Raw genomic sequence first — 26585 nt, forward strand, 5'->3', positions numbered from 1 at the left:
TGAGAAAATGAGATTTTCCCCAAAAAAGAACTGAAACAGAAAGATGAACACTGAACACAAGGTGTGAAGAAAACCCTACATGATGGGTTAGGAGTAATGGTCAGCACTGGCACCCTTATAAAGTCAGTTACCCAGGGTAGTAGCTGAGGCAAACCTGCACTATAGACATAGCATGAGACAGTAGCAATACCTGTTTTGAATCCTCCTTTAGAGTTGGCTTTGATAGTGCTTTGAACTGCTTATTTGCACAAGGACAATTAGCCTTTATTCCCCATTTTGTTCTTATGGAGTGAACAATATCACCTACATCATAGAGAGCTGAAGGAAAAGAGTCATTAGTGAGCTCATGTGGAATTAGAGTATCCAGCATTCAATAGCCTTTATAAGAAATGGTGTATCTATGCAGGTAACCAACAGTACATGAAGAGAGTTCATCAGTAAATGAGAAGTTGTGATACTTCTTTATAAAGGTCAAACATCATAAAGCAGTACTAAGTACACAAAGGCTATTCCAGTCTTTGGACAATAAATACTAAGCTTTTACTAACTTCATTACTAAAAACTCCCCTCACTCAGTACAATCTCAACAACATACAAAGGACAGCAGAAGCCTACAGCTTCCTTTCAGCTCAACCTAAGATTTAAGATACCTTTTCCAGGAATTATTTGTGTAGGCATCAGATTCTCTGGTTCATGTACCTGCCCCTTCACACATTTAAACCAGGAGAAAGTATCTGAGTCATCATCTGTAAGACAAAGCCAATACATTGTTTTATTAGTGCAGCTTTCACCCTTCTCTAGAAGGTTACATGTTTTACTGCTATTGACACACCAAACCATAGGTCTACAACGTGTTCTTTTAGTTGGGCAGGTTTATTGTCTTGTTGCTGAGGGTTGTTATTGACTTCCAAGTTCAAATTACAGGTTGGAAGGCTTGAATTCCTTTGTTTGAAGTAGCAATACGCATCCTCACCTTCATGTAAGCTTTTCTTCTTCATCCTGTAGCAATCCACACACACACCAAAGCCACACTTGGAGCAGACCCAGTGAAGGTTGAAGATTGTGGTGTCACACACATCGCACATCTCTCGGACTCCACGGACCGCACGCTTCCAGGCGACCTGTCCTGAGGGAATTCCCAAAGTGTTAGTTTCATAGAACAGTTTGGGATGGAAAGAACTTTAAGATCATCCAGTTCCAACCCCTTGCCATGGGCACAGATGCCTCACACTAGACCATGTCACTCAAGGCTTGAAACTAAAACCATTTATTTTCAAAAACCACCAAAACTAAGTATCTGCACCTTAAACATAGCTCCATTGAAACACTTCAGTGTTGCTTTCTCCTGTGCAGCACCAACTGCATCTCTTACTCCCAGTATGTATTTGCCCAAGGGAACATGCACACTGCTGACATCCACCCAGGTGGAAGTTCCACAGCTACCCTAGAAAGAAATTATTAGCAAGCTAAGCTTAATGTCAAGCTTGCTACACACAGCTTGTCCTTGTTTTTTACTCTGCAGTATAACAAGTCAAGTAGTTCTCTTCCTTTCAGCAGGAAGTTTACAGGTGTGTATCATTCAGAATGGTGAGTAGCTTCTCCAAAAGAACTCACTACTGCTGTTCAGGTTTCTTATTGCCATCACACTCCACCTCTCCTCACGCCAAAGCACTTTTTCAGTTCACCCAAAGCATCCCAAACTTTGACAGTATCTTACAAGCCCTTTCAGGGCTGCATGATGTACAGTAAGATTATTTCAGCCTGCTCTCAGTTTCGTTATGACACCAGTTAGAAAACTAGACTAGACAAAAGCACACATCTGTCTGCTCCTCCTACCACCTTCCACACTTGTAACTGCTCTGAAACTCCTCTGCCCACAACATTTCTTCATTTTAAAAGCAAGTTATGAGAGACCATGTCCTAATGTAGGCTAAAAACACCACACCAGCATCCCAGACATCTGTTGCTTTCCTTCTGCAGAATGCCCATTAGCTATGCATGGAACAGAACTATAATAACTTGGTGCAACTTGTTCTTAAGTAGGAGGTAAGAATTCTTTTGATTACTTTGCTTCAGAATTCTTCCAGGAAACTGAAATCCAGATAGCACCACCTCCATTCTTCTCTGCCTTTAAAAACAGACACTATGGTTACCATTTTCTAGGCCAATTTCCCCCCAAAACAGGATGGAGGAGGGGATTTTTGTTACCTTTTGCATGATATTTCAGTTTTGGGATTTTCTCCTTTTCGACGACTCCTATTTTTTCATTTCCTTTAAGTAGTTTGATTTCATCTCCTCTTTCCATAGGCTCCTTTCTGGCACTTGATGGCCAAGGAGCAGTGTGACCCAACACGCTGGTCTTTCTACACTGATCGATCTTTCACTACACAGGGATAGTTTCACTTGTGCTTTTCTACTAATCCTGTAAGGAGCTCTCTTTAAGGAAGCCCTCTCAAATAATCATTATCTTCATGTTCGCTTGTGTTGTGGCTCTAACCTGCCAGGCTGGTAACTCACTGGTAACAGAGAAAAGGGCTTGACCCTGAGACATACTGTGGGTGCAAAAATACTCAAATACAAATGATCCCCTAAAAAGCAATACCTGAATGAGATATTTGACAAACTGACCTTTTCCAAAATGTCACGAGACTGAATTTTAATGACAAGGAAGCATTTCACCTGAACCCTGCAAAGAAAGCTTTACCATAGCTTCAAACTGTGGTGGCAGAAGAATCTACCTTTGTCCTGTGCCAACTGAGTGAGGGCTCTTCTACTGAACTGTTCAAAGCAGGATAATATCCAGACTGTAAATCACTTCTTTCCTACCCAGAGCATTAATAATACCCTCCAGTTTAATGAAATGGAGTTTCTTCACTCTCACCAGCCAGGACAATAAGCAAAGATGAATCCATGACATTTTGCTCCTTTCGAAGCACCTCCAGAACTCACATGTGTCTTTCGTTTCCGTAGCAGAGGGTGTCTCTGGTAGGTATGCTAACAGATGCATCCTCTGCTTTTAAGAAACACCACACCTCCCTATTGTTTCATAAATTCTAGCCAAAATGTCATCCTTCTCAAAGTGTTTCAGTATTCCAGCCTGTACCTCTCACTCTGCCTATCAATACTCTGTCTCCAAAGGCCTGAAAATGTTCCAGTTCAAGCAAAGAGCGCAGCTTGCAGATTCCAAATGGTGCTGGCTAAGATGTTCTGAAGTATCTCAAGTTTTTCCTCCCCTTGTGAAGGGCATTCAAGCCTGTTCAGGTTTTTGTCTTCTATTCAAAACCCTGCAGCGACTCAAACTGGTGTTATCATTATATAATGTCAGTACTACCCAAATTCCTTAAGACATGGGGTAGACAGTCTTCTAAACTGCCCTGCATCTCAGTGAAGTACTCATAATCCAAAGAACAAATACAGTTTTAAGAGTCATTCTACTCTGAGAAGTGATTACACAAGATCACAGCCTTCCCCATTTGTGCGCTCTTGTTTGCTACAGAAAGGTTCTGATGCGGCAAGAAAACCTGTGTTTGAGGACACAAGGTTTGCCCTGTCTGCTATATACAGATAGCAGACAGGGAAAACATACACTATATGTATATATAATCACTCAAAACAGTCCTACTGGAAACTTTCAGGTGGAGGAAAAAGCTTTCCTTACTGACTTGACAGGCAGCACTAGGTCCATTATGCAAGAACAAAGCAGGACCAAAGCAATCCAGTAGGATCTGTTCAGTCAAAATTAAAGCTTTATTTCATTTACATGCTAAGAACAGACTGTTGTCAGCTGCCTGCTGGGTTTCTTTATACTTTGCTTCATAACAGAATTACACTCTCTGCAACAGGAAAAGTAATTTGATAAACTGAGAAAAGTCTTTGACAAAGAGGGTAGAATTTCTCTTCCTTTTCCCTCGCCTGAGAGCAGAGCTGTTGACACAAGTTCACACTGGCTCTTAACCATTACCTCTCTCAGAGGAGAAGCAAACACTGAAGTCTCACATGACATTTTCAAACGCATGCAATATACTTTCACATAGATCAGAAGCCTGAAGTTTCACATACAGTTATTAAAACACAGGTTATTTTAATACACAGTGATCTTACTGTGTGGTTCAATTGTAGACATCACTTCCTTTTCAGATATCACCAGCTGACAGAAATGGTCTCCAATGTTGGCCAGGATGTACTTGGCTGTGTCAAGATCTAGACCCACAACATTTCTTGATAAAGGCAGCCACAAGCTAATAGCCTCAGGATCATACTTATTTGGAGTTAAGAAGCCTTCCTCACGCAATATTCCATGCTTATTAAACTGCAACCTGTGGGAAGAAGAGGGGAAGAGGAGAAACCCATCATCTCAAATGCTTTTACATTCATTCCAATGAGTCAGTGCTTGAATTGTAAATAGGCATCCTGTATGTCAATGAGTTTAACTCTTAATGGTTATAATAGGCATGGATAAACATACTGGTCATTAGCATTAAGCACATTTAATGCCCTGCTTGTTTAAAAAGACTCAAAACATCAGGGTTTTGTAGTAGATTTCCTAAAGATTTATATTGTTTCTTATTCACACAAAACCAAAATCAGGTCAACAGTTTTTAAAATGCATTGCCATGAAGGATCCCACCTTCACTAAAAAGGGATGGTTCCATTAATTTCATGTTTTTAACCAAAGGATTCAATGGCTTCGAACTGCACTGCAAGTCTGGATTCTTACCCCCAGAAGGTGAATTACCATAGTCTGTTGTTACTCTGGTCTCACACATTTCTGAATACTTCAGTTACTGTCAGATTATCCCAAGACTTACTACAGGAAAATCTCTAATCTGAGGTTAAACAACAGATTAGTAGCACTTTTGTAAACCTTCAGCTACAAAATGTGCAAGAGGGACAGTGTTGTAGTGGAAGAATAAACCTCAAGAAACAAGCAGAAGAGTGGAAGCGGTTCTTTTCTCATTATCTTCGTAACCTTTCTGCTTTCAGTTTTCTCTGTTCAAAAGGTCTTAAGGCTTTTTTCACAGCTTTTTTAGTCTACCTAGAGCCTCAAAAGAAAGTCACTCCTCTGAAAGTCAAAAGGAAAACTGAGAGTAAGTCAGCTCCCCATCTCCCTTGTGGGACAGTAAATAAGCTGTATTTTTGCTTTTCCTCTCTAATACCACAGGTGTTACCTTCTTCCCTGAAAACACAGTCCACGCTTCAAAGTGTAAATGGGTGCGGGGGAAAATAAGAAGCATGCAACAACATCTGGAAGTGACATCAAATAGTTCATGGAAAAAGACTTACACAACTTGAAAACAAAGGGAAGGACATGTTAAAAACAGTCAGACACCATGCACCCTGGCCTTCCAGACAGGCTTATGTTATAGTAACAGCTTAACAACCTTTCTGAGTGGTTTCCTCATGGTATCTTAAGAATTCAGTAGATTAAACAAAGCTTTTGACTCTTCCACTCACAAGTTCAGAGCCTGCAACTCTTCTGCAGCTGGGGGTATAGGTCTGACATTCCACACATCCAACTGATAAACTTCAGGAGACATGCACAGAATCTACACTCTCACTCATGCCTCCAATACTACTGAGAGCACTCAAACCAAACTCATGTTATCCCACTGGCATTTACCCCAGAAGAGCAAAATCAAGAGCTCAAAGTCCTGCCAACATATTTGCTACTCAAATTAAGCAGTTACAACATTTCTAAGTGCTTCAAAACCAAAGGCAACCTCTCAGTAATTAGGTATAGTCCTAAAGCTGAACAGCTACACACGGACATCTAGCTAGGTTCGAACCAGAGATCTAAATGAGACCACTTGGACCAAATAACTGGTTTGTATCTGTCCTGGAAGATGAAGTCAATGTTACAGCTAAACACTGAGCACCCAGCAGACTCCCTTTCAGAAAGGAAAAAAAGGTCATTCAACTTGGACACATTATTCACATTAAAAGAATATTAGGGTCTATAGAAAGTCAAAATGGTTCTTACCTTCTAAAGTGAAAGAACCGGCAGAAGACAGTGGAGTCTTTCTGCTCTTTGTTCTTCCTGTAGCTATCCAAACGGCATTCCCGGCATTTGTGCAAGTGAGGTGCAATGTTATTGCAGGAACCATCCTGTACAAACGCTTCTCCACTTTGCTGCAACTTCTTCACTTTAGAAGCATCTGATAAAATGGACTTGCGAACTATTACTGCAGGGAAGAGCAGTGGAGATTAGACAAGCTGCAGTTTCTTACATAAAGGTGCAAGCAACTGGATTTTAGTAAAAGATCCATGTCAGCTTTTCCTATTTCACCTTACATGGAAACAAAGTTACGCTAAAGTATTTGCAGTTGGCAGAAAGCTCTTTTCAGGTCAGTAGAAACTGTCTCAAGCGATAGTTCCACTGGAGTCAGTCTGTGGACTCAAGTTTAACAACTCCTTTTGCTCCTCCACAGAGGAATCAGTATCTGCTTTCAACGAAAGTCCTTCAGCTCTCAGGGCTGGAGTAGTTGAGTGCTGGGTAGACCAAGGCACAAAGCAACCACACTTCACAAGTACTGAAGACAGCTTTGTCTTCAAGCATCACTATCAAAACACAAGACTGTCAAAAGCACAACCTGACCATGCTGCAACTGCTTTTGGCACCTTGCTGTAACAGATGCCAAACACTTCTTTTTCTCCAACACTGGAGGTGAGGCCTGCCAGGGCCCAACAGCGACTGCCTGGCTGGCTCCATACTCACATTATTTATGGAATAGCGCATCATAACCCCACACCAAGCAACAGGAGACTGGGAAGGAGAGGTGGGTGTGCAGGGAGATTCCCAGAACCCTGAACAATCAGCTGATGCACAGCACAACACATAACATCAGCAGTCCAGCTCCTCAAATAACTACAGCCTTCCTCACTCTGTCCCATGTAGAAAACTTGAAGAGCTCCCCAAATGGAACTGGGCACAGGAAACAGATGAGGTGGGTTATTTTGGGGTTGGGTAGGGTTTGACTTTGGTTTTTGGGTTTTGTTTTCAGAACAGTAATGAAACGAAAGCTCCCCTTGAGCTAAGCCTTGTTGAGAATACATTCCTTCTCACCTTACTTACAAGATTTAGAAGCAATGCTGAAAAAGATGTTTCACTATGCCATCAGCATTTGCATTCCAAAGAGAACCTTGCTTTTTGTAAGCTATTCTGTTCTTGCATACATTTGGTAACAACTTCTTTTTACAAATTAACAATTAGTCCTTTTCCTTCACCAGGAAAGGACATTTTTCCTCAAGTTTATTGCATTCCCCTTGTAAAAGAACTCATAAATTACTCAAATTCCAGATTCACTCACACAGTTTAACTTACTGATTTTGTGGATGTTACAAAGGACCTACTTGTATGTAGTTACACAAACTACAAAGACTTTCAAATGATATGAGGTTTTAAAGGTACTCACTATTATCCTGGACCTTGGCACTTCCAGTCCAAAAGCCTTCACTTTCAGTTCTGTCATAAAGAATCTCAGCTGAATTTCTTCTAATAAAAAACTCCATGTCTGCAAGTTCATCTGGTTTGTTTCCTTTGTGGCTGTTGCAATTGCTGTGTGATTTAAGCCCAGACTCATTAAAACAGTGCAGATGAGCATCTGAGGTGGAGGGTCTGCAGTCTAAAGTCCGCTGCAGCTCAGCAGTGCTGCTGCCCCGGGGTATTGCTATGGAAGGGTTCAGATGCTGCAACTGTTTTACAGTAGTGTATTCTTTTGGAAAGTTTGTGGTGGGCTTCACAAGAGGTTCATTGGTGGTTTTCATGGTGGTTCCTTTTTCCTTAGCTGAATCAGTCAAAGACGAAGATCTTGAGGTTGTCAAAGAGGTATATTTACCATTTGGATCAGTAAGGTTTTGTGTTTGCTCTTTAGATACAAAGCCCACTTTAGGAAAGGCTGGCAGATCCTCCTTCAGTGGCTTCATTCCAGTATTAAGACAAGAAGGATGAGTTTCTGGTAAGCTTCGTCTACACGTGCTGGAACACAACATGCGATGATTAGACACATATCAAACAAATCAGGGCATCTAATGCTCAAATCTGGTCACGTTTAAGGCTCAAAAGAATGAATTTAAATGTGTACTTTGAATTATGATGTTCCAAGATTGTAAACTTGGTGTTAAAACAGGTTTGGGGGGTTTTAGGTGGGATTTTTTTTGGCTTGATTTTTCCAAGAGTTGGAGAGAAGGAGAAAGCTGTACACCCATTTGGAGACACACAAACTTCAGTACTGCAGCTACTCCACTACCTTCTCTCACAATGAAACAGTTACTTTCTAGTTTTCTCCATGCAACAGATGTGTAACCAAATCCATTTCACTTGCATGTCTGTGTGAGAAGATTTTAATGCTCAAGGAACTGCTGGCTGATAATACAAGCCTATACTGAGACACCAAAACTGCTCCCCCGCAAAAAGCTCAAATTGAAAACATTTTGTCTGCATTTATCTTGTGAAATACACACAAAAAGTTCCAAAACCCAATCCCAAACCTACACCACTTCTTTTAAAGATAACACACAGAGTTAGTGTTTTCCTGTCACATTATTTCTACCATTATATTCATTTTTGTGACAGAAGCAGGGTGTCTGCCAGAGGCTCCAGGTAGGACCATTCTCCCCGGCTGCGGTATAGAGTACATGTTTTACATTTGGCCCGGTCCGGACTGGTCCAAGGGCTACTGCATGAACTATCTCACATTTAATTTGCTCAAAGGTTTGCTGTTGTTCAGGGCCCCATTTAAAATCATTCTTCTTCCGGGTCACATGATAGAGAGGGCTTACAATCGAACTGTAATTTGGGATGTGCATTCTCCAGAACCCCACAGCACCCAAGAAAGCTTGTGTTTCTTTCTTATTAGTTGGTGGAGACATTGCTGCTATTTTGTTGATCACATCTGTGGGGATCTGGCGACGTCCACCTTGTCATTTTATTCCCAAAAATTGAATCTCCTGTGCAGGTCCCTTGACCTTACTCCGTTTTATGGCAAAACCAGCTTTCAGCAGGATTTGGATTATTTTCCTCCCTTTCTCAAAGACTTCTTCCGCTGTATCACCCCACACAATAATGTCATCAATGTATTGCAGGTGTTCTGGAGCTTGCCCCTGTTCCAGTGCATTCTGGATCAGTCCATGGCAGATGGTAGGGCTGTGTTTCCACCCCTGGGGCAGTCGGTTCCAAGTGTACTGGACGCCCCTCCAAGTAAAACCAAACTGTGGCCTGCATTCTGCTGCCAAAGGAATTGAGAAGAATGCATTGGCAATATCAATCGTGGCATACCACTTGGCTGCTTTGACTCCAGTTCATACTGAAGTTCTAGCATGTCCGGTACGGCAGCACTCAATGGTGGTGTGACTTCATTCAGACCATGACAGTCTACTGTTAGTCTCCACTCTCCATTAGACTTTCACACTGTCCATATAAGGCTATTAAAGAGTGAGCAGGTCCTGCTGATCACTCCTTGACTCTCCAGTGTACGGATTGGTTTATGGATGGGAATCAGGGAGTCTCGGTTGGTGCGATACTGCCGCCGGTGCACTGTTGTGGTTGCGATTGGCACTTGCTGTTCTTCGACCTTCAGCAACCCCACAACAGAAGGATCCTCTGAGAGACCAGGCAAGGTGGACAGTTGCTCAATTTCCTCAGTCTCCAAAGCAGCAATACCAAAAGTCCATCGGTACCCTTCTGGGTCTTTGAAGTACCCTCTCCTGAGGTAGTCTATGCTGAGGATGCATGGAGCCTCTGGACCAGTCACAATGGGATGCTTTTGCCACTTCCTCCCAGTCAGGCTGATTTCAGCCTCTAGTAGAGTCAACTCTTAGGATCCTTCTGTCACTCCAGAAACACACATGGGTTCCACCCATTGACAGCTTGTCAGCATCAGGGTACACTGTGCACCGGTATCTACTAGAGCCTTATACTTCTGTGGGACTGATGTGCCAGGCCATGTGATCCACACAGTCCAGTAAATCCGATGGTCCCCTACCTCCACCTGGCTGGAGGCAGGACCCCTCTAATAGTCATCACAACGTTGGACATTTAAGTCTTGTAGAAAGGGATTATTCTTCTTTATCACAGGAGCTGGAGTAAAATCAGCTCTTCCACTCTATCTGGGAACCTGCTCACCAGAGACTGAAGCCGCAGCTCTCATGGGATGATCAGCCTTGACCTTTGTTCTCCTCTTCAAATCACGCACCATTCCTCCAGAGCTGAGGTAGGTTTTCCATCCCACTTCCTCATGTCTTCTCCATGATCCCACAGGTAAAACCATAGGGTGGCCCATGGTGTATACCTTCTATATCTTCCCTCTTGAGCAGTAGGATGCCTTTTGTTAATAGCTGAGATGTGGGTTGGTACATGTGGGGAGCTGGATAGGTCGGATAGGTCATCTCTCAATTGTTTGAACTCCTGAGACAGTTCTTCCACAGCTGAAATGATGGAAGGGGTGAGACTGTCTTCGAACTCTCGGAGTTGATGAATCACTTCATCCACTGTTGGTGGTGCTACATCATGCCAGGTTATTGATGCCAATGAGTGAGCACATGATGATGATGCACATTTCCACCACATGGATCATGTACATTCAACTTCATCTGGATCTGCATTCCCAGCATCTGGCCTGCGATAGATCATCTTTACCACGGCCGATTCCCTCAGAGACTGGATGCCTTTCTCTATCATGATCCAGTTGGCCGAATGACTCACAACATCACGCTTGTAGGGAAACCTTTCCTACACAGCTGCCAAGAGCCACCTCCAAAGGCTGAGGGACCATTTCTCTTCTGCAATTGCTTTGTCAATTCCCCCTTCCCTAGCAAGTGATCCCAGCTGCTTGGCTTCCCTATCTTCTAGTCCATGACCATCGGCCCCATTGTCCCAGCATCAGAGCAACCAGGTGACAATGTGCTCCCCTGGACGATAGGTGAAATCTTTTTGCATAGTCCGTAACTCAGTTGAGGTTCAGGGTCAAGGAGTCACCTCTTCTTCCTCTGAGCCACATAATAATAACTGTTGTTCAGATGCTGTCCCATGTAGTGAGTGCATTGTTTCTTCATCTTTCTTCACTGTACAGGTTGCTTTTTGTGTCTCTTGTTTGTTTTTCCCCTTGTGTACAGGGGCAACTGATACTGGCACGAATTGATCCCTTGGTATAGCTGCAGTGATTATCACTGTGGTTGGAGCGGCAGCAGTGTTGGAGCGAGTTGGTGCAGCCACCATGCTTGGCGGTTGAGTAGCAACAGCAGCTGCACTGTCTATTGCTGTCAGGGTTTGGGTAGCTGCTGTACTTGTTGCTGGGGTTAGTGTAGTTGCTATGCTTAGAGTTGGAGTAGCTGCATGGCCTGCTGTAGTCAGTTTGAGTAGCTGCTGTACCTACAGGTGGAGTAGCCGTGTTGTCTGTTGTTGCTTTGCCATCGGATCCAGAGACCTCCTTTTCTCTTTGAAGATGCTGGATAGTGTTGAACAGGACTCTGCAGGCATAGGCCAAGCCCCAGCACGTTGCCATGATTTGTCCCTCTCTGGTATGACCAGAATGACAACGCACCTCATTTAAGTGTTTTACTAATTTTTCTGGATTTTGCACTTGTTCAGTGGTGAAGTTCCAAACCACTGGAGGGGCCCACTGGCCGAGATACTTGCCCATACTATCCCACACACCCTGCCACTCATGGCTGTCCAATCTCGGGGAAAATCTCTTGGTCCTCCTATATCACCATCTAACCCTAGACAAGACCCAAACCCAACTCTGCTTAACTTCTGAGATCAGATGAAACGGTTGTGGGTAAAACACACTGTATGCAAGCCAGCGTGGTGATCCCCATCACAATCAGCAGGCAGGTCTCAAGGGTACCCAAAGGCCATTCAAAACCTTCAGAACTCTCAAATGACGCTGTAAATGGTCTGGTGGGGGAGCTGGGGGTGTAAGGGAATGTCTCTTTCATAGCTTGACCACCCAAAGAGGAAAAAAAAAAAAAAAGACGTGTAATTGCTAAACACTTCCATTATATACCTCCCAAAGTATAGAGGTGATGACCACACTGGGAATGCAAACCAGATCAGTTTCATGATCAATGAGTCTATTGTATTATAAGTCATTACCATAAAGTACAGCGAACAACCACCTTAGCCCAAGCCCCCCAGCTGATAAACACTAAAACAGCAAATACCAGCTGTAAGTAAGGTACGACATGCTGAAACTCTGAGATCAAGAGCAACAACTTTGAGAGCCAATAAATCAGCATTGTGATGATTGACTATTAATCCAAAACAATAAATGCTTATCACAAATACGATTAGACACACTCCGGTCAGATCTGTCGTTATCTCAACCCTTCGTGCCCCACATTGGGCATCACAAAGAGCTGTCGTGGTTTAAGCCCAGCTGGCAACCCAGAACCACGCAGCCACTAGCTCACTCCCCCACACACACACTTCTTTCTTTCCCCGCTCACAGAGAGATGGGGAGGAGAATTTAAAGAACGTAACTCCCATGGGTTGTGAGATACGAACAGTTCAGTAACTAAGGTATAACACAAAACCATTGCTGCTACCACCAATGATAATAAGGGAAACAACAAGGGAAGAGAAAACAATCGCCAACCGATACCCAGCCTGACCCGAGCAGTGATCTAGCCCTTCCAGGTAACTGCCCCCAGTTTACATACTGGGCATGATGTGCTGTGGTATGGAATACCCCTTTGGCTAGTTTGGGTCAGGTGTCTTGTCTCTGCTTCCTCCCAGCTTCCCTACCTCCTTGGCAGAGCATCAGATTCAAAGTCCTTGGTTGGAGTAAACATTACTTAGCAACAACTAAAAACATCAGTGTTATCAGCATTGTTGCCAGGCTGAAAGTCAAAAACACAGCACTGCACCAGCTACTAAGAAGGAGATTGCTACTGCTGAGCCCAGGACACATGGGTAACAATGAAGTTTAAAGCCACTGGCATTCAACAGGAATATAACTGAGGACCTGCACTTGATGTGCAAGAAGCTGGCATACAGGACACCTGCCCGAACGTGTTCCGTTTCTCTTGAGAGAAATATGTCTGACAAATGCAGGCACCACACCTGCATATAACCCAGCAGTTTAGAGATGGGTACAATGAAGCAGTGACATTGGCTTGTGACACTGAAGAGCAACTACCTCAAAGACGAAGTCCAGTGCAATCAAATTTAACGGTTTTCTAAGCCAACCTTACAGAAGACTGGTTACTTCAGTTCTTTAAGATGACCTCTGAGTTTGTGTTGCTGAGAATTGGAGTTACTTTTGGAATTTGGAGTTATTTATGCATAAGCATCAACTGATTCCTTACCCCTGAGGAGTTTCTGCACCAAGATTGGGTGGTGAGTTAGATGGCAGGGGCAGGCCTGGATGCCTTTGGTCTTTATTAGCAGGAGTACAGCCAAGCAATGCTTCACCCAACACAGTTGGTACTGACTGCACAGCTCCCTGACTGGGAGAGACCTGTAAAGGGAGATTTTCATAGTTAGGAAAATTCAGGATAACAGAAATACTGCTTTGCAGGGTTCAGCTTAAAAAGACAAATACATTAATACCAATCCCAGCGTGTTTCATGAAGCTTGTTGAAGACCATTTCTCACTCAGCCCATAAGAGGGAAAGACCTTAGAATAACTTCTTAAACCTTATCTGAAATCCCAGAGAAAATTAAACCTGTGAAGTTAAGTCTGACAACATCACTAAAAATCCAGATGTGAACTTCCTCGTAGTGAGAAAATCTTTGTACTGGGATTCTAGGAAGTGTCAAGTAAAGAGGTCCTGTGCTGATGAAATCACATGTACAGTTCTTGTAGGAATACAACAGCCCTACCTAATTAGTGTCTTTAAAACCAGTCATTTTCTGTAGGGGTCCTTCCTCAGCTCTAACATCCATATTCCACTCCCACATACTCCACTTACTGCTGGAAGTTACACTACAGACTCATTGCCATCAACTCCAAACTATTTCCTTTCAGCTTTGCTATAACACAGCTGTCAGGCATTGAGACAAGCTCTCAAAACAACACTGGAATTAACTCCACATTAGAAGTCAGAGTACTCAGATACTAAGTGATAACAAAAAAACCCCATGACTTCAGCTTATCAATCCCATTCACATCCACCAAAATCAGAGAAACAACCAGACTTCCTGTTTTCTGTATTAAAAAGTACACTCACTTTTAACCATTTGCAAGATATTTCCCAGAGAGTACAAAAGTACTAAAGGATCCAGTCCTCTGAAGCAATGCTTTGAAGAGAATTAGAAGTATCTCATTCACTACTTCAGGGAAAAAACTGTGGTGAAACAAGCTATGAATTCACATCATGGCAACTCTTCTGCAGGACATTTGGAATATGAAATGAGGAGCAGCTTTTTGCATACCAAGCAGGCTGCTCCATGGCTGAATACATAGAAAGCAAAAGAATGGCAAAGTGAGCACCCAAAAGACAGTAAAGGTGCTCAAGCATGAGCTATAGAAACATCTGCAGAGCATGACTGCAATGCATTAGCTACTTCATACTGATTTGCTGCACGCTTTTCCTTAGTAAATAAAAGTAGACCACTCTTTCCCTTGGGGAATCTTATCCTGTACTTGTTCCTCATGCTGTATCTTTGTAAAGCCATTCAAGATGTCTAATAGCAATATTCAGTCATTGCCAGATACACTCAGCTGGCTTAGCACAGGACTGACTGCACAGAAGCCAAGAACACCAAGCCAGAAGAACCCGAACCCAAACCCAAACCCCAACCCTCCCACCCCAACACCACTGCAGAGCTTCCAGCAGGCCTGCCTAAAATGCAACTTTCGGTCTGAAACACTGGGGCAAAATTATAGGGCGAGTTTGAAGTGCTGTTCTTTAGCCGAGCTATGATTTTTCATTGGCATTAAGTTACCCGGACCATCTTCTGACCTTTGAGATTGTTTTCTTAGATCTCAGTGACACTTGGTAGGTCACCCACAAAAGAAGTATAACATAGACTTGGAAGTACCAGACAAGTAGTTATATTCCAATTTTGTACTGAAACATTTTTTAGACCGCTGTTTGAATCCTAAAAGCATGCAAGTGTAGCTGAAGGGTTTGAGTTTAAATACAAAACAGTTAAAGAACATGAAAAAGCAAAGGTTTTAGACTTGGGAACTGCTTTGGGTTTTCTCCCACTCCAGAATACATGACCAGGCAGGTTAACTCTTAAGAGAAGGAGGGGGTAAAAAGCACAGTTACCAAAACAAAAGCCAACCTTTAAGGCTCAGTTAACTTTTTGCTGATTATCACAAGACATTTCTCTCATGCCTAGACAAGTTTCAAGGAACTCAACACACCCTCCCAGGGATTACATTTATTATTTCACTTTTCTATCTAATCCTTATTTAATACTGTTCTGACAAGTGACATAACCTTTATATAACAGTCATACATAACACAGCAAGGTATTACCTCAGGAGAAGATTTTGGCTGTTTAGCATCAACACTTCCACTGTTCTCAGATGACTTCCTTTTCATGCCTCCAACTCTTTTAGATTTATCTGGAAGAGAAGGTGATCAGGATTAGTCTATTTATCACAAATCTGCCACTTAGCGTTTGAAGGACAAACAATAACAGATCTTACCAGATTTTCCATTGCTGTCATATATGATTTCAACATGAATTAACTCTGGATCAAGAGTTTTTAAAGCTGGAATCTTTGAAAGGAACAAAAACACAGAAGCAGCCATTTAAAGAGGTGAAAGTTTCTGTTTCAACGGATTTATCTTAGATGCTGTGATATAAGCTGAGCTTAGACACTTAACTCCCAGGTTCTTTGAATATCAAGCTGAATTTAACAGTATTTGTTGTGACAGTGTCTCTGCACGAAAACGCACACATAAACCAGGGCTTCAGAGCGCTGTCTGCCCAGCACAAAGCAAAGAAACCATGATCATGTTTGCCTTACTCTTCAACTAAGAATTTCATGTCTCCCTCATTGTGCATAGAAGCCCATTTGTTGTCTGATAATTCCCCCAGCATCAGATAGAAACACTTTGGGGTAACAGGTTGTTCTGCGCTACACCAACCTCTAATTTCTTTAAGCTTATTACGATAAAGACAGAATTGAAAGTGATGTTGGTGGGGATAGAAATACAAGTTCTCACTCATTTCCCCATCTTTGTAAACCCACAGCAAGTGGTTCTTACCTCCTGACAGTTGACTTCTAGAGTTCTGGTGGTTGGATTACCATTGACAACAACTGCTGTGAACCACTGAGTAGATGGATCCAGGCTATAAATTCTGATTTTTGAACCAATGATGTTTTTCCCACCTTAAGAATTGATAAAAAATACAAGAAAAAGGAGCTTAAAAAAAAAAGAGCATGAAGATCATCAGTTACCAACATGAATTTGCTGACAGTATTGCATGCAGGATGCAAGTAAGCAAAACAAATGAGAACCTTGAGACAACTTCCACAGAGCTGAGAAGGACAAAGCATGATAATACTGTGTACAGCTACCTGCTTCCTGCAACAGTTCAATGAACTTTCATGGAGGTTAGGCATATAGCAGAGGCCAGACTGACCTCTGCATTTCAGTCAGGCAGAGCAGTGGACATGGAAATGAAGATTCAATTCTTCATCATTTTAGAATTATCATTTCCAATACTGTAAGTTGCAATATTTGTCTTTCCATAAAAGGAAGATATCTGTTGCACATGCAAGCACATGGCTCCAAATATGCTTGTGTGAACCCAGTAATTAAGAATTTGAAGCTGGCAAATATAAACCCAACAAGTTAAGCTTGACTAAAAAAAGTCTCTAAAACTTGGGAAGTTTCATAAACAAGAAGCAGACTAAAAAAAAAAACATCAGGTTACTCAAATGTATAAACAACTCCACATAATGGCTTTAACCTGAAAGAGGAGAGATTTGGATTAGACAGTGGCAGAAGCTCTTCCCTGTGAGGGTGCTGAGGCGCTGGCACAGGGTGCCCAGAGAAGCTGTGGCTGCCCCATCCCTGGCAGTGTTCAAGGCCAGGTTGGACACAGGGGCTTGGAGCAAGCTGCTCTAGTGGAAGGTGTCCCTGCCCGTGGCAGGGGGTTGGAACTGAATGAGCTTTAAGGTCTCTTCCAACCCAAACCATTCTATGACCCTATGAATTCCAGTGAGAATTGCTACAAATCTGATATCTCTTCATAAGCACCAAGTCATCTCTACGTGCCCGAAATACATACTCACTCTCAGAAAGAGTTCTTGAAACTCAAATCTCCATAATCCTTCACATTTTGCATTCACTGCTGTGAAAGTGGTATCAGTATTTTAAAAAGGCTTTTACTCCTAAGCCAGATTAGCATCATTTACCCCATCACTGCAAAGATCTCCCTTTAGACTTGAGTATTTATTGCCAGTTTTCTGCTACAGAGCATGCCTGTACCTTGCACCAAGCGTGTTTCATCCAGGTGCTTCTTAACCAGAGCCTGAATTTCTTCATTAACATTTTGATCATCCTTAAGAGGAAGCCTGGAATTGTCCACATCCTATTCAGGAAGCAAAACAAGAATTATTTAATTAATGATTAAAGAATAATTAAGTATTAAAGAGTATTAAGAGTAATGTTTTTGATTAACAAAACACCGTAATATTTAGAGACAAAATAGAAGCAATTCAGACAAGTCCAACAGGTTTCCCATTAGCCTGTCTTCCTTCAGCTCCTAGGATACTGGATTTATTGAGGCAGACATCATTTCCTTACCACTCATGTGGATGGAGCATCTGCAAGCCAGACTGAAGTGAGGTCTCCAGGCCCACTTTAATATTGTTCTGAAAAGAGCCTAGCTCTGGTTTCCTACATTGCTAATGAGCACTGACTTTAACAGAACCATCCAGCTTTTTAATTGGGGATTTTAAGTTCTCAGAAACAGCAACTTTAAGTAGTCCTGAGCAGATGTCAATGCAAATGTTTTCAGTTTTCTGTTTCTATTTATAACACCACCAGGATCTAGCCCATCTCAAAGCACCATTACAAAATATTCATATGAATGAAAACAGCTACATCAAAATAATTCAGTTATTCATAGAATCATAGAATAGTTAGGGTTGGAAAGGACCTTAAGATCATCCAGTTCCAACCCCCTGCCATGGACAGGGACACCTCACACTAGTCTATGCCATCTAAGGCTCTGTCCAGCCCAGCCTTGAACACTGCCAGGGATGGAGCATTCACAACTTCTCTGGGCATCATGCATTTATATTTCAGGGGGTTTTATTTCCTCTATTATCAGCTACACCAAATGGAAAAAGGAAATGGGAAGTTTAGAGCAAGTTTTTATCAATAGCTCAGAGCCCTAATGAAAAACAACAGGCTTTGTTGGGTTTTGCATTTGATCCCAAGCACTGTTCTGGTACCTGTAAGAAGCAGAAGGCTGAAGAGCTGATAGTGAAGAAACTATTATTCAAGCTGCCGGAAGAGCAATGTTCTCTTTTGCAGTATTGAGATAAGACTGCAACATACAGAAATCTCTACTCTGCTGTTGAGCCAAGACAGGCAAGACAACAATCTACAACTCAAATTTAGCTTAAAGTGATTCTTTTGTTAGTCTCTCAAGAAGAGTTGTCTATTTGCTGACTTAATAAGTCAAAGTAGAACACTACTGATGGCACTACTACCAGCCTCAACATGAGACATCTATTACTAGTTTCATTCAGACTGTTTGTAGGTCTTGAGAGTATTTTTCTGAAAGGATTAAATCCTTTATCATTAGGAGATACTGTTCTTCAAACTACCTGATCAGTCATGCAGGGCAATTGTTTCAACCTAATTCTCACTAATCAGCTTCCTTCCTGGTGCTCAATAAGGGGACTGTAATTCAACCACCTGATTTATATCCTGCCCAATTCCTCATTTGTTTAGGATGTGATGAGTTTCTATGAAACAGCAAGATTTATTCCAGACATCCCTGCAACTCCTTTCACAGCAAGAACAAAGTGAAGCTATTCCAGATTATCCATACCACCAACATGATGGGATCGCTGTCACCTGAGCTGGGTAACTGTCCTAGCGCACACCCTCAGCAGCTCTTTCAAGTAACCACATCCTGGATCAGCTTCAGAAGGTTTTTATTCAGCAGACACATTCCATTCAGAACTGATATTTATGAGCTATAGCAACAAACACCTACTCCCAAGTTTTCACTCATCTAAAGTTTGCATTTCGAATACATTAACTTGAGTTATCTTCAATACCAAGATACAAGATAATCTTCCATCTTTATTATGTCATACAAGGTTACCTGAATGGGTGTCAAAAGGTCTTTAGAAAGGAAAACACATCTCTCTTCACCAAGATAACGTACTGAAACCATTGATCCCAGGCCAGCTTTGTCCACTAAGGATTTATAAGTCTAGAAAAGTGATAAACATTGTCTTAGAAACAGAGTAAGAATATCTTATCATTCCTCATTTGCATTTAAACAAATATTTAGTTTTGCATCTATTTCTCTGTTAAGATACCACATTTACACACAGCTCTTGAGACAAACCAAGTTTTTAATACATGCCTAACACAGGAGTTACTGGACTATACTTGAAATCAATTTAATTTATTAGAATAAGTTAAAAATTCAGTTCAGGGGACTGTCATTAACCATAATTAATCATTCAGCTCAACAGGAAGAATTTACTAATACTAAAAGTTCTAATTGTGGCTATTTTAATGGAAACCCTCCTTATGATAGGTTAAGGGAATAACTAGAAATCAATGAAGGCTGCTGCATGGCTTACATTAAAGTTCTCAAAGGTTATGCAACATTGATAACACATTGAACCTTAGTTTAGGCATGTATAATGCTTGGAGAGCCTCATAGCTGTGACACCACTACAAGTACATTGCTGTAGTATATACAGCATACTATGGAGCTACACTTCGATAGCCTCATGGTTGTTATACCACTGCAGTACCAATTCTGTTATACCAAAGGCTTTAAGAACAGACAAGAAACAAAGATTTCCTTTAAAAGTTTCAAAACTGTTCCTAGGTTAAATTTTGTCTGGTCCTGCAGTAGCAGCTCTGAGTGGGAAAGCATCAGAGAGCCTGCAACACCAGAAGTGTCCAGAATAACTCCTTCCTACATGAAAAGTACATTTATGCTCCATTTAAATTAAAAAATAAAATAATTTTGATAGAGTATGTGTTTGGATTTCCAAAGGACTGATCAAGCAAGAAAAGACTTTCTTCCCCTTTGTTAATTTCACTTCAGTTTGGACAGCTTTGGAGGGGTAGTATCACCAGAAAAAGAACAAGACCTTTTCCAGGAGCAACAGGGTATTACAGCTCTATAAAGTTATCATGTTTGTCAGAAACTCTTACATACTCAAATCAACAAGTTGGGATCAAGATTTAAATAAGTTAATATACACACCCTCTTTGTGACCCCTTCTTTCCTGCCTGTGTAAAGGCAGCCTCCAGTATTGTGCTTGTCTTTATCCTACATCACTTCCCTGCTAAATGAGCTTTGGAACATGTACACTGCATGAACTAACACGTCAAAGCATCATGAGGAAAACCTTATGCATAAATTGAAGACCAGTATCCAGTAAGCACTGTTCAGGTACTTGGAAAAGGACAACAGCTAAGATTAACTAAGCAGGTTTTCAGAACATTGTATAAGCAAAATCCACTGTTAGAACTACTGATATTAATGTACAGGTCAGGAAATAAAATTAAGGATTCATTTTTCCACTTCCTCTCCCATCCTGTTTGGCCCTAGTAGCAATAAATATCTGCTTAGATTAGCTTTGCTTAAGAAAAAAGCTCAGCTAAAATGCAGCAACACAAATTACACTGCATACCTTATACTTAGCAGATTTGAGAGTATTAAATCATGGGCTACAACTTCAGCATAATTAATGTTCAGAACGTTTACATCTTTGTTTATTTAACAACTACTTTTAGGAGTAGCAATATTCAAAGTAGTCAAGTAAAACTATCCTGGCTGAATACATTAAGAGATGTGCCCTGTTCACCTCCACTGGCTCATTTGCCTAGCCAGCCATGCATGGCAGTTACAGGAAGCTTAGTCCTCTGGCCTGTACAGTGTAGCTCAGGTTTTTCTATGCACTAAGTCCAAATCTCACAAATCATTTGTGCCAGGCAGCCATCACATCAGTCATTCCAATTCTTGTTGTCTCAGATCAAGGATCGCTGAAGAATTAACAGCACTTGAGGCAGAGTAAAACAATTTAAGATACAAATACATACTATCCTTAGAAAACTATTATTGACTCTTTTTCTTTCTTTTCTTAGCTGCAGTTTCATGAAAGGAGGAAGAAACATGAGATTAGAGGGAGAAGAATTAACATTGTACAGAACAGTGGCTTGGGAGGGAAGCAAAGTCATAAAAATACATCCCTGTATCTTAGGCAAACAAAACATACCAACTTCAAACGCTTACAGGCTCTGCCTAGCTGTAGCTATACAAGGAGATTTAGTCTCCCTTCAAGATTACATGTTACAAGTACAAAAGTGAAGCTATACTTGAGAAATTCACACTCATAACAACACTGTTCTCAGAAGGTGGAACTGCAAAACCAAAGTGTATACTTGCCATAGCAGGCCACTGGACAGGAGACACAGAACCGGCATGAGATTTTCTTTCAGCCAGTACCAGTTTTTGCTCCACCAGGAATACTCTCATTTTATGGCTGTAGACTTCTATCCATCTTCGTTTTTCCCATGACTCATCATCAAATTCTACACAAATCTCCAGAAAGGAAACAAAGCAAAGGAGTGACTAACCAGAAAATTCAGACACATGCAACATGGAAAAGGATAAGCACCAATTTCATCAAGAAAAAAAAAATAACAATAGTACTTAATGCAAAGATGGTTATTGCTTTTCTGCGACACCATCAAGCAATCACTACATCATCCCAGCCTGACCCAGCAGTTTCTTGGGGAGAGCCAAAGCTAACTGGTTTGTCATTGTTGCTGTCTCATAAAACATTAATATTCTTATTTAACTCTACAACCATCCCATCTCAGGAAGTCCTATGCTGCTCAAGGACAGCTACATGTGATAACTCTGCCACCAGTGTTTACAATCAGGTCAAAACCATACACATATAAAACTCTAAAGAACTATATAGAATAGTGCCAGATGCATTTCCAACAAGCTCCAAATCCGAGTACTTGAATAAACAAGATAAGTTTTTCCAGAAATATTAAGAATAAGAATCCCAAAACCCAGCTTTAGTTAATATAGTGAAAGCAAATGACAGTTAAGGTGATCAAGTCATATAATGTGAAGGTCACTTGCTGCCTGCTTTGAACTGGTATTTATCTTTGAGTCTCTGAAGCATTGACACAAACTTTAAGAAGAAAGCAGTTGTCATTTAATGGCAAAACCATGCCCAGTTTCTTTGGCATGGCACTGTCCTCCTTTCAAAGACAACATGAAGAGATGACCAAAGGCTCGGGAAAGACAACTCTGCCTGAATACAGGAACTGGATTGCCTACCAAGACAACAGTAGAGCACTACTCAGACAAATCACTCCCTCTTCCCATAAAATAGCAAGATCCAACCCAAATACATTTAACTAACAGCAGAGAAAGCTTGGTTGAGTGAATCTTAGAAACAGTCCCTTGTGTTTAGCTTCCTTCTCAGGGGAAAGGCAAGTAAAAGCATGCACACAATACAGCATTACCACAGGAGTGCTAATGGGTGCACAAATTAATTTAGTCATTTTGAAGTTCACGGAAACAATTAAAGAGATAAGCAAATAGCACAAGTACCAGAACCAGAATGGCTTGTTTTTTGCATAGGATCAACACAAATGGGAAAACACAGCTGAGAAAATACCTTTCAGAAGTAGCTGATAGTCCTATTTACAACTTGTTTTTCTATACAGAAAGCAAAGTTCAGAACAGTAAATATTTCTGCTCCTTTAGAGATCTCTTTCTCTCTCCCCCCCACCCAATCCATTATTATTTTAGGTCTAACTACATATTGCTCTTCCACAAAGCTGTGAGAGTGGAAAAGAGATAGCACATGGGTTGGTACAAAAAGCTTTCTACCCCTCAGTTGCCTACTCTGCAACTTCTATAACACTTCTGCTGGAGAACGCATCAACTCAATCGCTTCTGGCAGAACCGTAACCAGTTACAACCCAAACCATGCTGTGATTCTATGATCCCCCTCACTGTAAGTACAGCATGGGCACAGTCCCACTGCCTAGAGACGCGGAGAGCTTCATCCCTGCTGCAAACACCCAACAAGCAGCTCAGCTAACAACTTGGAGCTCTTCATAACTAAGCTCACACTTTCAGAGAAGAGTTAGAAACAGGTAGGGTTTCCTTCTGCTTGACATGGAGCAGGTGCTTCTTCAGTTAATCAGAGGTTACAAAGATTCCCATTAAAAAGAAACAGTTTCAATGGAAAGATGGCACTGTTGTTGCTATCATAGAACAGCCTATCACCAAAGTCCCTTGTACAAACAAATAAGAGGACCGTGTAACAAGTAACAAGATGGAATGACTATAAAGAAAGTTTGTTCCTTAGTGAGTACTTTGTATACTGTAGTAATCGCCCAGGAATGTTTGAATGGTTTTACTGAGAACCAAACAGCCCCTTGAGAACTTAAAGTCTCAAACAGTGAAGTCGAACAGTGGAAGTCCCTTGACTTCCACCCAAAAAGTAGTTACCAAATTACACTCAGCCTACAATTAACTGAATGTGTGTTTAAAAATCCCTTCGGTAATCATGACTAAGAAGTAGCCACTACTCAAGAAGAGTCTGAGAAGCCGCCAACACCGTAAACGAACCTGGTACATCTTTCAAGACAGCAGAAGTACTTTGCTCATCCAAAGAGCAAGAAAAGTCACCAATCCCAACAACATAGGAGAACTTTGGTTTCATCTCCAAGGAAAAGAAAGCATCCATAATTGACAAGATCTTAAATGACATTGAAGAAACACACAGAAATAAAGCCCAGACACAGCAGGTGCCAAAACAATATGCATATTTTTAAATGCTGGTGTTAGAAAGAACATTTATAATTAGTTTGAGGCAATTTCCAGCATTAGCACAAACATGCTGAGAGCTTTATCAGAGGCGCACATGTTTTCAAGCATGGTACGCAGTGAAGTTGACCAAGACAACTTCTCTCCCCCAACAACAGCGTGTATATATACATGTATACACACACCCACACGAAGTTTCCAGGTCACAGGGTAAGCGCTTTAGTTTAAGCAGGTGTCTTTGAAAGTTTCCGGTTACCTTCAGGTCTTGTTTGGATATATCCGTGTGTGAAACTGCTCGGATCCTGCCTGACTTCCAGGGCCATTCCGAGATGCGACTGGTATCCCAAGACCTGTCCTCTTCTTCCGAGAGGCTGAGGAACCTCTTCCCCACGAGCAGCGACCAGCTCCCCTCGAGCCTCAGCACCATTTTAACTCATCGGGAGACCTCCAGGGCAGAAACCGATGAAGGAGGAGAATAAGAAACCAAACCAAGACAAGCGGAGGCGGCGGGCAGCTGGAAGCCCCCCGCTCGCCTTCCCTCACGGGGAGCAGCGGGGGCCGGGAGATGCGTTGCTTCCTTCCCCCTCACCCTGTTCCCCCCTTTTCCTTCTCTCCCTTCCCCGCTTCTTCCCAAGCGGCTCAAGCCGAGCCCTCGGACACCCGCAGGATGCCCACGGTCCTGTTAATCATTGCCTCAGTGGGGGTGGCTGCAGGGAAATACCACGAGCTGCTGCAGTGCAGCTCCCGGAGATCCCCACGGCTGCCGGCCGCCTCCCTGCCTCCTCCTCAGCCTCGCCGCCTCTTTGTTCCCTCCCTCCCAAGAGCCGAAGCGGGGGGCGGCAGCTGAAGAGAACGCGGAGAAACAAGCGGCCGGGTCGAGCTCCTTCCGGACGCCCCTCCGCGTCACCAACACCCGCTCCTGCCCATCTCAAACACCCCTCGCCTTATGCCCTTACCCGCACCTGCTTCTCCCTCCCCAACCCCTGCCACCACCCGGCGCACCCCGCAGTCGGTCAGACGGCGCCGGGCCCGCGGTCTCCGCGAAGGGCCCCGCCGGCAGCCGCTGCGCAGCGCGGCACTGCTCAGCCCCTCAGCAGCGCGCCCTCCCGCTGCCTCCCCACCCCGGCGCGCAGCCGGCCCCCGCCGCTCCATCCCGCTTTCCTATTGGCTGTACAGAGCCAGCGGGGCGGGGCGAAAGGCAAGCCTCCCGCTGTGATTGGCCTAAAGGGGCGGTGCCCGCGCGCTCGGCCACGCCTCGAAACCGTTGCTCAGCAGATGGCGGATCACAAAAAGGGGGTGGTATCCTTCCGCGAAGCGTCGAGGGAAGGAGTCCTCCAGCACGCCCACGTTGACGGAGAGACCAAAGATGGGGCCAAATGTGGAGAACCAAATATGTTTTAGGCCGTTTTGCTCCCTAAGGGTTCTTTTTGTGCCTCAGGCGAGCTGAGCCTTAAGCCATAAGAGCCGCTTTTGGAGGTGGCGGAAGGATCCGAGAGAGGCAAGAGGTGTGAATCGTCCGGTTATACGTGCAGCTCGCGGCGTACTCAGATATAGCACAGGGGGAGGGGGCACTTGTGGGGCGCTGCTGCGCAGGCGCGGAGCGGCAAGGTGCACCTGCGGGGGCGCTGCGGGACGGTCTCTGCGCCTGCGCAGGACCGGCACCTGCCCCGGGGCCGCTTCTGCGCATGCGCAATGGAAGGAGGGGTATGGCGAGGGACGGGTGGAGGCCAGTGACGCCGGCCGCCATCTTGTTGGAGTGCGTTGTTGGCTGAAGGGAGCGGGCATGGCCGGGTCGTGTGTGGTAGGAGAGACGGTGGGGAAAGAATAATGTGGTGTTAGAGGTTCCTAGGGGAGGATGGCGGGCTTTGAAGAAGCTCTGGTTGGAGTTGATGTTGGTTAGGGGGTTGTGGCTGCAGTAAAATGGCTTCCACCACCTCACGTGTCTTATTGGTTTAATGTGAGAGCTGTGTGTTTTGATGAAAGAGTAGCCAAGATAGTAAAGAGGACAAGTAGTTAAAGTGAGGATATGGTAATGAGGTAGCTGGTGGTATTCTGAGTGACCTCACATGACATAGAATCATAGAATAGTTAGGGTTGCAAAGGACCTTAAGATCATCCAGTTCCAACCCCCCTGCCATGGGCAGGGACACCTCACACTAAACCATGGCACCCAAGGCTTTGTCCAGCCTGGCCTTGAACACCGCCAAGGATGGAGCATCCACAACTTCTTTGGGCAACCCATTCCAGTGCCTCACCACCCTCACAGTAAAGAATTTCCTCCTTAGATCCAATCTAAACTTCCCCTGTTTCAGTTTGAACCCATTACCCCTTGTCCTGTCACTACAGTCCCTGATGAAGAGTCCCTCCCCAGGATCCTCGTAGGCCCCCTTCAGATACTGGAAGGCTGCTCTGAGGTCTCCACGCAGCCTTCTCTTCTCCAGGCTGAACAGCCCCAACTTTCTCAGCCTGTCTTCATACGGGAGGTGCTCCAGTCCCCTGATCATCCTCGTGGCCTCCTCTGGACTTGTTCCAACAGTTCCATGTCCTTTTTATGTTGAGGACACCAGAACTGCACACAATGCTCCAAGTGAGGTCTCACGAGAGC

The 26585-nt window shown here is 43.2% G+C and overlaps 1 protein-coding gene across 7 annotated transcripts in view; it reads right to left on the reverse strand.

The window, feature by feature from the left end:
- Nucleotides 1–25123, reverse strand: part of KDM3A (lysine demethylase 3A) — a 35744-nt gene extending 10621 nt beyond the window's left edge. For 3 of the 7 annotated variants that reach the window (XR_013958914.1, XR_013958915.1, XR_013958916.1), the window contains exons 1-15: nt 24983–25123; nt 24237–24425; nt 21566–21721; nt 19253–19363; nt 17398–17500; nt 16168–16292; nt 15603–15675; nt 15430–15518; nt 13306–13457; nt 7413–7975; nt 5981–6182; nt 4102–4316; nt 974–1126; nt 651–746; nt 191–318 (exon numbers count right to left, since the gene is read on the reverse strand). Coding sequence is in view for 4 of the 7 variants with exons in the window: in XM_080639285.1 (XP_080495411.1) it covers nt 191–318; nt 651–746; nt 974–1126; nt 4102–4316; nt 5981–6182; nt 7413–7975; nt 13306–13457; nt 15430–15518; nt 15603–15675; nt 16168–16292; nt 17398–17500; nt 19253–19363; nt 21566–21721; nt 24237–24407 (2337 nt within the window). In the remaining 3 variants the exon portion in view is untranslated. The other 4 variants (XM_080639284.1, XM_080639285.1, XM_080639282.1 and 1 more) reach the window with 4 other exon arrangements.
- Nucleotides 25124–26585: the final 1462 nt, after the last annotated feature.

Source organism: Psittacula echo, assembly GCF_963264785.1.
Source record: "Psittacula echo genome assembly, chromosome: 1".
Taxonomy (NCBI): Eukaryota; Metazoa; Chordata; class Aves; order Psittaciformes; family Psittacidae; genus Psittacula; species Psittacula echo.